We start from the raw sequence: 17,063 nt of genomic DNA, 5'->3' as shown, positions 1-17,063 counted from the left end.
GAGCATAGTGTGGACATGCAACAGCGTGTGCACAGAAAGATGACACATTACTCGTGAAATCGCAAGATTGTCAGGCCATGATTTGGAAAGCAGTTACTTAAATCTGCTGAATCACAGGGCAAAGAAATGCATCTCCCTGGTGCTGCCATGGAAAAGTTGTATGGCATCCGCACGTTATAGTGGACGTAGTATAGAAGGCTTGATTTACTGTTGCTTTATGCCATTCTTAATGCTTCCCTTTATAAAACCATAATATTATGTAGATGGTCAAGAGAAACCAAAGTTACACAGTAAATTTGATCATCTAATTTAGAGTCTTTAAATTGTTGCTGTTGTTTTGAGGTTAGCAATGCAGAGCAGAACAAGATTTTCAGTCTAAACAAACCATTGCAACAGATATAAGAGAGTTTGACAGATTGCATTAGCTAATTTATGTTTTTTATTTAGAAGAGATTGCTTTTTTCAAACACTTTGGAAGGTGAGGGCGAATGGTTTCAGGAAGTTGCAGAATTATGGTTCACGCATTGTTCAGCAAGCCCAACTGCAGAGATGTCAGATCAAGTGCCATGGCTGCACCTCTTCTCAGACATGAGGGACACAGTGTTGTTCTTAGTAATAGTTATTGTAGGAAATATTTTTAGATATTTCCAATAAATTTCTGGATTTGACAGGCCTTTATAGGGTACAGCAAGTTCCAGATGCATGGCCGCATGAAGCTAGCTGTTGATACTGCATTATGTTCTGCCAACACTCCTGATGCAAATGAAGTCACAGTGGTTATGGGATCAAGCCAACAATCATTCCTAATTGTCTTGTCTCACTGATGTTGCTGTAGTTCGAGACAGCTCAGCTGGCTTGGGAATCCAACCAAAAAAAGAGGAAACTGTGAAATACAGCTGCAACCAATTTGGTATTTGGTCTGGAAGAGAGATGTCTGAACTCATATAATGTTGAGCCTTGCTTAGTTTCTGAAGGGGGATTGATATATCATTTACCCACCACCAGATCGTAAGAAATAGTTTGTAATTTGAGGGAAGTAGAGCAGTTAAGAAGGTAGCTTGCTGAGAGAGACGATAAATTCCTTTCTTTTATATAGTCAAAAATAGAAATGTTGGCTCTGTTTGCATTATCTAAGAGTTTCTCAAACAGTGAGGCTTTAGTGGGTCCCTAAGAAATCCAAGGCTCAGATGGGAGACTACCCTGTTTAAAACTTTGCTAAGAACACAAGAGCACTGTTTCAAAGTCTAATCTTTCTTTCTCGTAGTGTGAATGTAGTTTGGTCAAATTTGCAGAACTCAAGTCACAGATTTAAGTCCAATTCAGAGTAAGATTTGGATTCAGATTATTCATCTGAAACTCTGTGTATTTATGCAGGAAAGATGCAGAATATCTTTCCATACTCTTCAGTGTGAATTTTCTTCACTGCAGCATCATAGCTCTGAGCCCCTGTTACCTATCATTTGGAAGTAGGCAGGTAAAATTATCACCAGCCTATATTCCTTCCATTCACAGAAGACTTTGATACATTCATTAACTCTCTTTTCCTGAACTGCTGCCCATCCATTGGTTTGCACAAGTCACAAAAAGGCAAAGCCGGTCAAGTGGGTAGGTCCACATGAAACAGCAGTATCAGTGTATTAAAAACACATACATATTAGGGTGTGTCAGTAACACCCTAACAAGATCAACCTCTCAAGAACAAAGAAGGTCCCAAACTAAATAATAAAACATGAGATAATACTGTATCTGTTTTGAAAGTGAATGTTACTGGCCAAGAAAAGTTCACCCTAACACAAGATTTTATTTATTTTTTAATCATGGCTTCAGTAAGGAAATGCATTTTTCATGCAATGATACAAAAATAAATATTGCCATGTGATTGAGAACAGAATCAGCTACGTACAGTCTTTCCAGTTGGTCTGTGAGTTCAGCAAAAGAATTGGGGGGGGGGGGAGGGAGAGAGAGGGAGTTGTCTTTCATCTCAATGCTGAAATAGGTCTGTGCAGCTTATGGACTTTCTTGCCTGCTGATGTCCGCTTAGGATTCTTAGCAGCTGTCAAAAGACATACAATCTAACCAGTCAACCATTTGTAAGTAAATGCTGTGCGGCCATGAATTCGGTGCATTACCCAACAGAAAATTCATATAGAAATATGGGTCACCTAGAAACCTAGGAGGGAAAAAAGGGAGACAGAATAGATAGTATAGTGGACAGCATCATAAAAATTAATAATGGTTGGCACTCATAGTGTCTTTTGTCTGAGGATCTCCCATGTTTTACAAAACATTCATTAAAATATAATGAAAGTTGAAAAACGGCCAACACCCACTGTGGTGAAAGCATTCTCTGGTTGAAGCTATGAAAGAATCTCTGTGTACACACCTTGACAACACCCCACCAGAATTCCTCAATGGGGAGGAGGAGGTGCTGAGAGTTTGCCATTTTGATCATTACTAAGCAGGCTTTAAAACAGTTTCGTACCACTGGAGCGACACAAAACTGCTTCATTGCACATAACGATCTGGCCCAGTACCTTTTGTTACTTTAATCCATTTTTAAACATTCTGTTTTAGTGTGTAGCTATTGCACCTCTAAGTCTTATTGAAATCAGCACCGCTTTTGTGTTCTAAAAGGGAAGGGAAGAGGATGGAAGAGAGAGATTTTGCGTTGCCTTTGAACAGCTGCAGAACTAGAAAACCCGTGTTTTCAAAAATCGGCACCTTAGTTGTGTACACAAAATATAAGCATATATAAAAGATGCTGCACTGATTCGTGCTCTTCAAATACCTCGGGTAGAAAAGGTAAATTGCACATATAAAATATGCTGTTATGTGTACAAAGTGGATAATTTACCATCTGCGTTTGCTATTCAAAAAATATTTCCTATTTTGAATGTGGAGTTACATGTTTGTAAAGAGGCATGTTTTGCATGCATGTTTCAAGGGGCAAATTTTGGAAAATTTGGCTCAATCAATCAAAGGTAAATTTGTCAATCTTAGCCATTGTCATTTAAACAAGAAAACTAGTCTGAGTCTGAAAGTGGAGAAAGTCAGAGCTGATTAGCATGTGTAGACAAGCAGTTGGTTTTATGATCAGGTCAGCCTGTCATCCATTCATGTATTCATCCATACATTTTAAAATGAATCACTAATTGCAAAGCAGGTTAATGTATAAATGAACAAACAAATTATCCTTTTGACCAAAAGAAAAAGCAACTCTTTGAGCACTTAGTTTTGGACAAAAACAATTACTAATTATCATTGGCGTGTGCTGTGCCTAATAATTAACTTATTCATCGAACATTAACCCACAATTTATGTGTCTTCAGTAGCCTGTATTTTAATTCATTTTTTTTTTGTTTGGTTCTGCCACTTGCTTTAAATATGTATTGCCCATCACCTAAAACACCTTGCTTTGATCTAAAATTTAATTTTAACCTTAGAATCTTAATTTTTGTATAATAGTTGCTAAGTGCTTGTGATAAAGATGTAACTTTCTGTAGTGAGCTGAGTTGCCTCTCAGGGTTAGGAAAGTGTGATCATTCCTATTAAAACTACAGTGGGTAAGCTAAGGAAACGCTGCTTGGCAAACAAGCCGGAATTTTTCTTATGAGTTGGCCTGTTTCACAGACAGCAACCTTTCCTTCAGTCAGTGTTGTGATACATGTGGATCATCTTCCTTTCAGCTATTTTGCCCGACAGACATTGTCAAACCTTAGGGCTAATTCCTGCAAGGTACTGAGAGCTCTCAACTCCCACCCACTTCAATGGAAGTGGAAAGTGCTCATTACTTTGCAGAACTACCCCCTTAGACAACAGGCTTCCACCCAGCTGGAGGTACCCTCACAGTTCTGTGCTCTCCCTCCCTCACCAAAGAACTCCATTCCTGCTTTATGCTTCCTCCCCACCCTAAAATCATCCACCTCTCTGATGAAACAGCAGCAAAATAAACCTCTACAAAATACTTTACTTGTGAGTAGCCAAATAGGGGTACAGTAAATTCACTCATCAGACTTTTTGATTTGTTGTTTCTGTGCCTATGCTACTGCTGTTTTTCGGGCTGATTAAAATGTGCATATCTGAAAGTGACAAAATAATAATTACAGAAAACTGAAGCTGATTAAAAAAATCAGGTCTTCCTGAATCTCATTTTTTGAGTCGGATTAGCAAACGGATTAAAAAAAGAAAAATTTTAAAGTGCTTCATTGGGCACTGTGATTTCACATTCCACCACTTTCCTTATCTGCTTCTCCCCATTCCTTGAACTTTAGGTGTGAAAGTAGGGAGAAGAGACTCCTTTTATAAATCTCACTACTTCAGGTAATGCCCAATATCGTTCAAACATTTTTGAAGGAACCCGCTTGACAAATAAGAGTGAGTGTATGTAATATGCAAGGGTTTTGTTTTCCAGTAACTCCAGCAGTTCACTGCCATTCTAATTAATCTGTACATTATTTTCCAATAGATTTCAAATAAAAACCCATTTGGCAACAGGAGACTTTAGAGAGCGAGAGAGACACACACACTTAATCTGGCAATACATTTTCTTATAGTGAACATTAGTCTGGAATGATCACAAGAACTTTGGTGAAACTTCAAAATACAGAAATGTGAGCCAGATGCTACCCGCTACATAACTGGCAGTTGAGAGTACAATGCAGAAAGTCAGTTTGTTTTATGGGAAGCATACCCTGGTCCATTTGATAGTCTTGTTGAGCTGGAGAAAGTTTGTTGTCCAGTGTATACCCTACTTATTGTGACTACAGGACTGAAAGGCGTGCTGTAGAGTTACTTATTCCTTCAATAATATTTTTTTCTTGTGCCTCTCCCCCAGGGAGGAAGATGAATATTCCGAACTACGATCAGAGCTCAGCCAGAGCCAGCATGAGGCTAATGAAGATTCACGCAGCATGGACCAGGATCAGACTTCTGTTTCAGTACCAGAGAACCAGTCCACTATGGTCACTGCTGACATGGGTTAGTGATTTTTCTGAAAAGACAGGATGTCTTCTACTAGTAGAAAGAAAAGGAGTACATGTGGCACCTTAGAGACTAACCAATTTATTTGAGCATAAGCTTTCGTGAGCTACAGCTCACTTCATTGGATGCATACTGTGGAAAGTACAGAAGATCTCTTTATACACACACACCATGAAAAAATGGGTGTTTACCTCTACAAAAGGTTTTCTCTCCCCCCACCCCACTCTCCTGCTGGTAATAGCTTATCTAAAGTGATCACTCTCCTTACAATGTCTATGATAATCAAGGTGGGCCATTTCCAGCACAAATCCAGGGTTTAACAAGAACGTCTGGTGGGAGGGTAGGAAAAAATAGGGGAATAGGTTACCTTGTATAATGACTTAGCCACTCCCAGTCTCTATTCAAGCCTAAGTTAATTGTATCCAATTTGCAAATGAATTCCAATTCAACAGTCTCTCGCTGGAGTCTGGTTTTGAAGTTTTTCTGTTGTAATATTGCAACTTTCATGTCTGTAATCGCGTGACCAGAGAGATTGAAGTGTTCTCCGACTGGTTTATGAATGTTATAATTCTTGACATCTGATTTGTGTCCATTTATTTTTTTACGTAGAGACTTTCCAGTTTGACCAATGTACATGGCAGAGGGGCATTGCTGGCACATGATGGCATATATCACATTGGTGGATGTGCAGGTGAACAAGCCTCTGATAGTGTGGCTGATGTTATTATCATACACATTGTAAGGAGAGTGATCACTTTAGATAAGCTTTAGATAAGCTGTTACCAGCAGGAGAGTGGGGTGGGGGGAGAGAAAACCTTTGTAGTGGTAAACACCCATTTTTTCATGGTTTGTGTGTATAAAAAGATTTTCTGTACTTTCACAGTATGCATCCGATGAAGTGAGCTGTAGCTCACGAAAGCTTATGCTCAAATAAATTGGTTAGTCTCTAAGGTGCCACAAGTACTCCTTTTCTTTTTGCTTGGAGTTACTCTGCTGTTACTCTGAAACTTACTAGTAGAAAGCCATTGCATCCTTTAAAATACTGATCAGAATGCTTGGAGGGGAAAGAAAATAAATCATCCAAGCCTTGTTAATCAAACCAAAGGTGTTGAGGAATTCTCTAGGAGAATAAACAGTATCATTTAAAATAATCTCAGAACCTTGCTCCCAGACCATCAGAGCTATAATAGCTGCAGAGGAAGAACAGAAAATGAGCTTGTCAGGAAGAACTGAAGCACCTAAATGAGTGCCCTTTGGGGAAAGGGAAAATGGAGGGGACACACACACACTCACCACCCTCTATAATAGTATACATGTTCTGACCTGATCATGTAATTTGCTGATTAATTGGATGGATTGATTTTTTTTAACTCCTGTTCCTGTTCTGTTATTTTACCAAATAGCAAAAACATTTTATTTATAAGTGACTGAAGGTTGTTTTTAAATGTTGCTAGTTTATTTATCTATAAAATTTTGATGGTTGGAAATTGCAGAGATGAAATAGAGGCATCTAGAGGCATTAATAAGTGGCAGAGCAATGTGCCTCTCCAGGCCATGACTTTTAAGACTTGTTGCTTTCTGAGAGCCATTAATTTATGTACAGGTGGCAAGTTTCTGAATACACTTACCTGTGCTGTGGAGTGTTAAGGAAGGTTCTCTTGGAAAAGAGTCCAGTAATTATATTGTTTTTCAGATGTGTTCAGATTGGGAATTTCAAAGCTGAAATTAAAGGGTAGTTAGTACTAGCTATAGAGATCCGGTTCTCAGACTCCAGCAATAAAGATGCCCAATATTGGGGTACGTAGACACACTGCTTTTCGCAAGCTTGGGAGCGTCATTGATATGCATATTAGAGGGGAAATGTCTGTCTCACTGGATCAGATTCTGTTCTCATTCACATCAGCGTAAATCAGGGACATATCCTTGGCTGTAGTGTAGTTCCTCCTTCCTTCTGTCATAGGTATTTATTAGCTGTGATCACCAGACACCAGCGTGCCTTGGGAAAGTCATGATGCGCTGGATCTTGATGAAAAAATTACACTAAATCCAAAGTCCAATGTGACTGATCCAAGCAGAGACAAAGATCAAAACATCTCAGAGATGTTTTCTAAGCACTTTTGTTACAGTCGTACAGAGGGTCAAATTCTATCCTCAGATAAACGTGTGTCACTCTCACTGAAGTCAGTAAAAATTCCGCTGATTTTTAATGGCAATTGTATGTGCTTCTCTGAGGGTAATGTTTGTGTCCCAGTGTAGACTCAGTTAACAATATATTTTTATTTCACTCTTTTCTTTTGCAGTAGCTTAGCAGACACCAGTTGTGCACTGATCTCTGGCCATGGACTCTGCTTCAGAGAGAGGCAAACTCCTTCCTCTTCCCCATTATAACTTTAAGCTTTATCTCAGATGGAAGGAGAAATCTTGTTTGCCATGCCCAAAAAGAATGAAGATTCCTCTTAGACACAAAAGGACTCTGTGACACATCACCTATTATACAGTGGATGGATTGTTGTCGGTATCTGAATTCCTGTGACTGATCCACCACTGGGAAATATGCAGATTTACTGAGTAAAGGGGATGGTAGTTTGTTCAGGTCTTCCAAACCTTCCTGCAAAGGAAGGCTTAATTCAGGGAGTCTGTGACCCACTTTTGCTAATATTGGACAGAAGGGGATTAATTTTGGTGGAGGTACACCAGGGATGAATTTGACCGAAATAGTTGAGACAATACATAGGTTTCCCAAGACAACTTTGTAGTTGCTGACTGAAAACTGAGGCCAAAAAGAACATGTGGCTTTTCTTGAGAGAGGGACTCTGTGTGTGTTACGGTTTTGTGGTTTGAGTTTTTTTATTTTCAATAATTCATGTGCAAAACTGACGAATGTACGTTTTTGGATATGTGCCTGAATGTCACAGTAGATTTTATTCTTAATTGAAAAAATAAATAAGACAAGAGGCTTAGTCTCTAAACTTGGTATTTTGGTGAAACACATGAGGTCAGACAGTTTAACTTGACACCAAAAACTAGACTAAGGACTGACTTACACAACCATATTGACTTCAGAAGTATTGTATGGAGTGTAAACCAGCACTGAATCTGGCCCTCAGCGTTAAAACATTTAGTTTCTTTTATAGTGGGATTCTTATTATGTTAGGGTATCTTTTCTCTCTCAAAAAGAAAAGGAGTACTTGTGGCACCTTAGAGACTAACCAATTTATTAGAGCATAAGCTTTCGTGAGCTACAGCTCACTTCATCAGATGCATATCGTGGAAACTGCAGCAGACTTACCCAGTGAGAACAGAAATTATGTCCTATATGTACATCAGTACTCCAGCCAATCAGAGCTATAGATTAGAAAAATGGTATTGGAATTACCTCTGAGCCCGCTTTCCCTGATGGCTTGGGACTCCAAAACCCTGCCTTGTTGAGCCAGACACACTAGTCTGCTGCAACACAGACCCAGGTCTGATCCACGCCCCCAAAGCTGCTGACTTTAACAGAAAACCACTCAGCAGGTTACCTATCTCCAGCACACAGACACCCAGTTCCCAATGGGATCCAAACCACAAATAAATCCGTTTTACTCTGTATAAAGCTTATACAGGGTAAACTCATAAATTGTCCACCCTCTATGACACTGATAGAGAGATATGCAGGTATTGCTCCCCCAGGTATTAATGACTTACTCTGGGTTAATAAACAAAAGTGATTTTATTAAGTATAAAAAGTAGGATTTAAGTGGTTCCAAGTAATAACAGACAGAACAAAGTAAGTTACCACGCAAAATAAAACCAAACATGGAAGTCTAAGCTTAATACGTTTAAGAAACTGAATACAGGTAAATCTCACCCTCAGAGATGTTCCAATAAACTTCTTTCACAGGCTAGACTCCTCCTTAGTCTGGGCCCAATCCTTTCCCCTGGTACAGTTCTTGTTAGTTCCAGCTCAGGTGGTAACTAGGGGATTTCTCATGACTGGCAGCCCCCTTTGTTCTTTTCCACCCTCTTTTATATCTTTCGCACAAGGCGGGAATCCTTTGTCACTCTCTGGGTCATCTCCCCCCCCCCCCCCCTCTAAATGGAAAAGCACCAGGTTTAAGATGGATTCCAGTACCAGGTGACATGGTCACATGTCCTGTGAGACCCCAAGTCTCCATTCTTTCCGGCCTGACTCACAGGAACACAGGAAGACTTACAAGTAAACAGAGCCATTTACAGCCAATTGTCCTGGTCAATGGGAGCCATCAAGATTTTGAACCACCATTTTAAAAAATGATAGGCAAACTTTTTAAATTTGGGTGCCTATGCCTAAATATGGATTTAGTTGCCTAGGTTTAGGTGCCCAAATTTGAAAAGTTTGGCCTATATTCTTTACCTGTGTTACTAATACTTCAGATTAATCAGATTGAAAGAATTTTCACAATCCAATTTACTTTTCAATATTTGTTATTTCTTTACTTTTACCACTTCATTGATCCTGGACAGTGATCTGTTTTTTATACCATAATACAAGGATGAGACATTTACATTTCCAGCACAACAAGCAAATGTAGAAATACAAAATATTGCTACACGAAATCACTAACTTTCATAGTAAGCTTATAAGGTATTCCTCCTACACACCAACACAAGCATCCTTCTGTCCTTTGTTTATTTTAGTTTTAGTATCTCTTTAAAAATAAACCCTTATGTTAGTTATGCACATCAGGCTAATCACCATGACCTAATAATAACATGGCACTGTATACTGCACGAATGCAGCAAGCTTATTGACATGCCAACTACATCAATGTGTTATGATACACTAATGCTTTTAGATATGCTGCTCTTCTGCTGTAGGCAACAAAAACATCAAGAGCTAAAATTGTTAATTTCTCTGCTGTATCTTGTAAATCCTGTGAGTGGGTTTACACTAGCTTCCCTTTGAAATGTGGGTCTATCTGACATTGTTATAAATTCTTATTTTCTGGGAGAAACATTCCTTCAGGGCTAGAACTTAGCATATAAGGTCTTTCCTTCTGAAGGAAATGTTTTGTAAAATGAGACAAAATGTATATACAGGCATTATTGAGTTTCAGGAGCACAAGCAAAACAAGTAGATTTTACAATTAAACATTCTTGATGGTGCATCTGTGACTCAGAATTGAATTTTGTTAATAAATAAACTTATTTGGCAGATTATCAACGCTAAAGCATATTAATTGTTTTGGTGGAGAGTGGAGCTTGTGGGAAGTTCTTGCACATACAACTTCAGTAGGAGTTTTGTATGCATACAGGTTGCAGGAGCAGACCCTGCTTTGGCCATCCATATTTGTCATGCCATTGATATGTTGATGGGTTTGTTTTTAACATGAAATCCCTTTTGCCTGCAGTAATTTCACATTCACTCCAGGGCTGCATTCTTTTGCAATCCTATTCCTACACAAAGAGAATTTTTGAACACTTTTGTTGATCAACCTGTGCAAAGCTGGAAATACTGCATAAAGACAAGGGCCCATGATTGCTGCTACTGTCATTTAAACACAAAGGAACAAATGCTACCTTTGAATTTTGAGATAACAGTATTGAGTCTGTGTCTTGAATTCTATTCTGTTCTATATGGGTTCTTATCTTGTGGTCATCACCGATACAGACAAGCTTCATCCATAGGTTAGAGAGTTCCATTGTGCCAGAGGAGCATAGTTGTCGACCAGGGTGTTCTCCCAGGGCTTTAGGTGGTCATTTAGATAGACTGGGCCTAGGCCATGGAACCACCTTGAAGATAGGGACTGAGACCTTGAACTTGATTTGAATTTCTATGCGAAGCCTGTGTAACTGAATGAGAACATCACTGGCACATAAGAATTTGGACATAAGTATTTTGGTTTTATGGTTGCTTTTATTTCCCCCTAAATGTTAATTGGGCCATTTTTGTTAAATGGCTGTCTAAATTACATCTACAAAATTTGTGCATGGCAAGCCTTGCATTGCATACAGTTGTCTGGTGTTTTACATATCTGTGGCTGTAATTTAGGTGGTCAGGTTTGTTAGTTTGTCCGGTGTTAATCGAAGAAGTAGATGAGTTTTTGGTCATGAACTTAAGGTTATTTATTTTGTAGTAGTCCCCTGTTCCCTCACACCTCGCTCTTTCATAATCAGCTTCTGTGATCCTTTGTTTTAAATTCAGGTTTTCAAAGTGCACTAAAGGAGTTAGGTGCCCAACTCCCATTGAATTTCAGTGGGACTTGAATGCCTGTCTCCCTTAGGCTCCTTTGAAAACACCAGCCATATGTTTTAAATCTGATTGGAAGGTCCGATGGTAATGAAGTCCTAGGTGGAGCAATACCATAGGAATAACGTTTCATGAATGGATGCCACCCCTTTTAATATTTGTACCCCTGTGAAAATAATGCATTGTCATGAAATATAAATCCATCGTGTGCTGTACAATGCAATAACTGATTATTGCACGATGCCTTGGTAATTAATGGCCCATAAGTGAATACAGCCAAGAGGCATCAGAACCCAAGAGTGAGTTCAACTATATGGTGCACATCAGGGACTACTGCTGATATTTATCACTGAATGTAAGTTGGAGGTGATGCAATTAATTTGTAAAGTTAGTTCACAAGATAAGAGGGATCATTTGGTTGTCACAAAATTGGGGAGAGAGTGGATGACACCCGATAAAACAGTGCTGTCAGACTGCAGTGGGGAAGGGTCTTCTGGCCCTTTCCTTGTGAGAATTATGATCATGTTTTCATCGTAAAGCACCTAGTGAATATGATCACGATATGGAGCCTCACAAGAACAAGGGTTGTTATTGGGGACCCATAAATATTTCCAGTCTTCTCTTCAGTTGCACACATAGAAGAAACAGCTGTGAAAATGAAATTTTAGCTCTGTAAAATAATCTCTCTAGGGTTTTTATGTAAACTTTTGGACACTTGGCAGCAGTTTGAGCGCAAATCCCCAAAGTCCTTCCTTTTAGAGGAGATTGGATTATATCATCACTGAGTGAACTGGGCAGAAGAGCATTCTGATTCCGAGGGAAAAGTCTTCTTGCTGAGCGCAAAGATCAGGAGAAGCTGCAGTAATGAGAAAGATTAACAAAAAAAAGCAAATTGGGACAGTGACATGGAAGTGTGCTAAAACGTGATCTCTTTAAAATGTGGAGAAGGTTTTTAAAACAAGAAAGACCACTCCAGATAAGTGGACAAGGCAATTATTTGTGTGATTGTGAGTAATTTGAGAGTTTAGGCTGATGGCATTCAACCCTAGAGATTTGTAAAGAGAAATCAATAACTTGTGCGAATAGGCTGATGGTATTCAAGACTGGAGATTTGTGAAAAGCAGTGTCAGACTGTAGGAATATACCATTTTACAGGAGTGGAGCCTGTCTTGCTGAAAGTATTCAATGGTAGTAGCTTTTTAGCTTGTGACACCCAGTACATGTGTGACATGTTCTTTCTCTTTCATAGATAACTGTAGTGACTTGAACTCCGAACTGCAGAGAGTGCTGACGGGGCTGGAGAATGTAGTCTGCGGGAGGAAGAAGAGCAGTTGCAGTTTGTCTGTAGCAGAAGTGGACAGACACATTGAACAACTCACCACTGCCAGCGAACATTGTGATCTAGCTATTAAGGTGCAACAGCATTAACTAGTCACTAAATGCATTGTATGCATACTGGGATACATGATAATACCTTGCATTTATAGCACCTATCATCTGAGAATCTCAGAGCACTTCACAAAGATTTACTGTGCCTCACAATGTCTTGTGAGGTAGGTACAGTAGTATATCTATATTTGGATATGGGTGCACTAAGTCACAGAGAGATTACCTATAGATCTTGTATAGAGCTTTTCAATCCATAGATCTCAAAGCACTTTACAAATATGGGTAAGCCTCATCCTTATTTTACAGATGCACAAACTAAGGTACAGAGAGATTGCCTGACTAGCTTTGCAGTTATAAACATGTCATTTATTTAAATTACCTTACACGGAATAGGCTGACTAATGGTCAAGATATTTAGAAGAGTAAATAATAACTAGGAGAGGAAGCAATTGCTATTTAAAAATTACAAACTGAAGATGAAAGAGCTGTAAATATTTCTGCACATTAGCTCCTTACCACACCCCTATGAGGTAGAGAAAAGGGGAAACTGCAGCAGAGAATTTATGATGTGACGGATGCCACAGGATCTATTGGATTTCCTGGTATCCAGGTTTGTGCTCAGAACATTAGATTACATGACTAATTACGGTGTGTGAGGCTAGATTCCGGATTTATCAGCATGCATAATCAAAATGAACTGTAACACTATATAATCAGGAATGAAGAAAAGCTCAATAATTCATTAGTTCCCCCAGAGAAATAGTTCCCTGTATGTATCAATTGCCTTCTGTTCTCTTCTTCATCGCAAACAATGTAGTGTGCTAATCAACAAACCAGAGCTGAAGCAAAGCATGCCGCATCCAGAGAACTGCAGACAGTTTAGTTAGCAAATGGATGTTGGTCACGTCAGTTTGTGAGAGCATAAGGGCAGAATGATACCTGGATTCAGTTAATTTGTACATGGTGGTTATTAACGTGCCTGTCAGAGCAATGAGGTGAGTGGGTGCATTTAACATATTATGCTGCTTTTCCAACAGGAAGCACTGGAAAAGGGGGCTGGTATCTTTTTACCTTTTCTGCGGGTCATTTTTGATCTTTCCCTTTATTTATTTGCAGTGGGAGTTACTATGTTCTGTAAGCAGCATTAAAACAGATTAGCAATGCTGACAAAGACTGAATACTAGGTGGAAGTTTTCATTGTATCTGACATAGTTGTTAAGTAGATTTAATTATTAATAGAAAACTTCTTATTCCAAATAAGGGTTTTAATTCCTTGAATAGTTTTCCAGTATATTGTCTTGATTACCAAGAGAACATCCAACAATATCCTGTTTTTTCCTTTTGCTATCTCTAAGGAATTTTATTTCTTCTTCTTTATCACCTTTCAAGAATGCAGCCCATTCATGCAATGAGAATGTTAAATGCTCCTTGAAGCAGTATGTTGTCTTGAAATGACCTGTCTTGTTTTCTGAATCTGATTTCTGGAGACCTGTAGCTTTAGGTGGAGGGTTCATTCTTTATGAAGCATAGCAGCTTGTTTTCTATTGCATGGGTATTACAAGGAATTGCTAATCAGAAAAAGAATGTAGGAACCTCCTCATGAGTAGTGTGTATTTGCTATTCACTCTTGAGCCTAACTGTATGAATTGTTACGTTTACAGCTGTAAACCAATTATGAATGTGGTGGGGGAGAAATATGGTCCAGTGTTTACAGGAGGAAATTGATGGTCAGAACATGAAGGTTCTGTTCCTACTTCTTCCATTGACTTGCTGCATAACCTTGGACAAGTCACTTAACCTCTTTGTGCACAGGCCTGTGTAGGATTTAGTGTGGCTCTGCGCCACCTTGGGCAGAAGCTCTGGAAGGGATTGTGTGTCAGAGAATCCCAGGTTTTCCCTGAGGTCCCAGGTACACAGAAGGAATGTATAGGCTGTACCATCCTAAGGCATAGTGTACCCCATCCCACACACACACACATACACACACTGTGCATGGCCAAGGCTCCTTCCCCTCCCCATATCTCCTTGTGCCCTTGGGGGAAACATATGTCCCTGGGGACCTACAGAAAGAACCGTCCTTGTGCTCCCCCAAATTTGGGACTGCACTTGTCCTTGTCATGCTAGTATGTGAGGAAGGATTCCTTGCACCCTCCCCAGCCCTACACGCCCATTCAAGAGCCAGGCACAATCTGGTACTGCGAGTACATCTACACTTAAGATGGGAAGGTGCTTCCCAGCACAGGTAGAGAGAGAAGCACTAGCTGTGCTTGAGCTAATGTGCTAAAAATAGCAGTGTAGCATGGATGGCGAGTCAAGCTGGGTGCCTGAGTACAAACCTGCCTGGACCCATTAGGTATGTATTCAGGTGACTAGCGTAGCTGCCACCTGTGCTCTCCCCTCTATGCTAGCTCAAACTCTCATGAGTCTACCTACCTGTGTTGGGAAGCACAATCCCAGCAGCAGCGCAGATATACCCTATGTGTCTCAGTTAAGTCATCTGCAAAAGAGGTACAACGCTTACCCATGGTGAGGTGTGGTGAATGTGTTATACTTTGAGGCCATCTGAGGAAAGGTGCTGTATAAATGCCAACTGCATGCTGTTGTTTATGTATATCTCAGTGAAGTGAACTTTTATTTATAAAGCACCCATCTTCTGCCCAGGTGCTCATGGAGCTGAAGAGTAGAAAGGTTACAAACTATTTATAATGAAAACGGCCTTCATTAAGTTTCAAACAAAAGGAGCAAATTAAATGCGTATGCGTTGCTTGTACACATATGTGTAATTGTATAGCTGCCCTTACATCCTTATGTAGTGGCAGTGTAGTAGTATTGGCCCTTTTTAATATTCTCCCCTTCTGCTCCTTTCTGTCTTATCGTGACTCTGTTTTTGCAGACAGTAGAGGAGATTGAGGGTGTGCTGGGACGGGATCTTTATCCAAACCTGTCTGAAGAGAGATCTCGGTGGGAAAAGGAGCTGGCTGGTCTGAGGGAAGAAAATGAGAGCCTCACTGCTATGCTGTGCAGCAAAGAGGAGGAGCTGAACAGGACCAAGGCCACTATGAATGCTATCCGGGAAGAAAGGGACAGATTGCGCAGAAGGGTAAGACTACCAACTGTCTACAGAGTACATAGAAGTGCCTTTCGAGTACCAGGGATCTTTTCAGTTCTTTCCAGGCCACATAGGTTTGTAACTGGGGAGAGTTGATACCCTGCACCTTCTCGCACCATTTTTTGGAAGCAAAGCAATATAAGTTGTAAAGAGCTAGGAGTGAATGGATAGAAATTGCAAGAAGCTTTTATATGGGGGGAGGGATAGCTCAGTGGTTTGAGCATTGGCCTGCTAAACCCAGGGTTGTGAGTTTAATCCTTGAGGGGGCCACTTAGGGATCTGGGGCAAAAATTGGGGATTTGGTCCTGTTTTGAGCAGGGGGTTGGACAAGATGACCTCCTGAGGTCCCTTCCAACCCTGATATTCTATGATTCTATGATGAGCAGTCAAGATATACAGAAGCCTCATATCGGAAAAAGTGTGTTAACTGAAAGGCTGGTATTCATGGGCACGAAAGTATGTGTAAGTTGTTTATAGATAAAGCAGATGTTTATTTAGTGGATTTTCCTGTGAATAACAAATAGATCTTTGTCTTTGAGAATTCAATTTGTGATTAAGAGAAAGTAAAAGAGCAGGACACTTGTCACTGGGAAATAATTCTCTGTGAACTGAACTTTGAGTAGTCCCAGCCATGCCCTCTATCCCTGTCTCCATTTTCCAGCTGTTTGCTATATCAGACAAAACTGTTGTTCTTTATGTAGACACTGAATTAAGACAAGAGGAAATTAAGTTACAGAAAAGATGAAAGTTTAAAGAATACATGGTCAGTCTCTGGTATTCTTTTAAATTATTTACTGCCTCTCCTTAATAGACAACTTAGGAAATTTTGCAGTGTTCCATGAAACATCTGCATGTGAAATAATTTTGTTTTTGAAGAATATGTGAATGATTTTTCTTCCAAGCCTTGTGCTGTATGTGGGTAAAAATTTAGAGACCTTTGTATTCTTTGTAAATTGTTGAAAATGTTTTTTATCTAGTGGCAGCAGAACAACCTCTTCCTTGAATGTTACGTTTTTAAGAGATCAGTACTCTTCAGCGTGGTATTGGACTATGTCATTTGCCATTTCCAGTCTTTGGCTATCCAGCCATAGATCATCTCACTCAACAAAGCTTCCTATCCATCGTGACATAATGAGTTTATTTGCTGCTAAGGCCAATTACACCTGTAATCTGCTGTGGTGCTTACTAGATCTTTATGTCTGATGCTCTGTTTAAAATTGCACGTGTGTGTGTGTGTGTGTATACATTCATGTGTGTATGCCTACATTTCTGTTTGAGCTAGGGCTGTCGATCAATTGCAGTTAACTCGCGTGATTAACTCAAAATCAATTGCGATTAAAAAAATTAATAGTGATTAATCATAGTTTTAATGGC

General features: G+C 39.6%; 1 protein-coding gene across 7 annotated transcripts in view; it reads left to right on the top strand.

Annotated features, from left to right (window-relative positions):
* The window catches only part of MCC (MCC regulator of WNT signaling pathway), a 361,512-nt gene that overhangs the window by 271,064 nt on the left and 73,385 nt on the right, over nucleotides 1–17,063 (top strand). For all 7 annotated transcript variants that reach the window (XM_073344706.1, XM_073344704.1, XM_073344707.1 and 4 more), the window contains 3 exons: nucleotides 4,835–4,977; nucleotides 12,441–12,604; nucleotides 15,474–15,680. In XM_073344706.1, coding sequence (XP_073200807.1) covers nucleotides 4,835–4,977; nucleotides 12,441–12,604; nucleotides 15,474–15,680 — 514 coding nt within the window. The remainder of the gene's footprint in view (nucleotides 1–4,834; nucleotides 4,978–12,440; nucleotides 12,605–15,473; nucleotides 15,681–17,063) is intronic.

The sequence above is a fragment of the Lepidochelys kempii genome, chromosome 5 (assembly GCF_965140265.1).
Source record: "Lepidochelys kempii isolate rLepKem1 chromosome 5, rLepKem1.hap2, whole genome shotgun sequence".
Classification (NCBI taxonomy): Eukaryota; Metazoa; Chordata; order Testudines; family Cheloniidae; genus Lepidochelys; species Lepidochelys kempii.
This window is presented reverse-complemented; position numbering and strand designations above follow the sequence as displayed.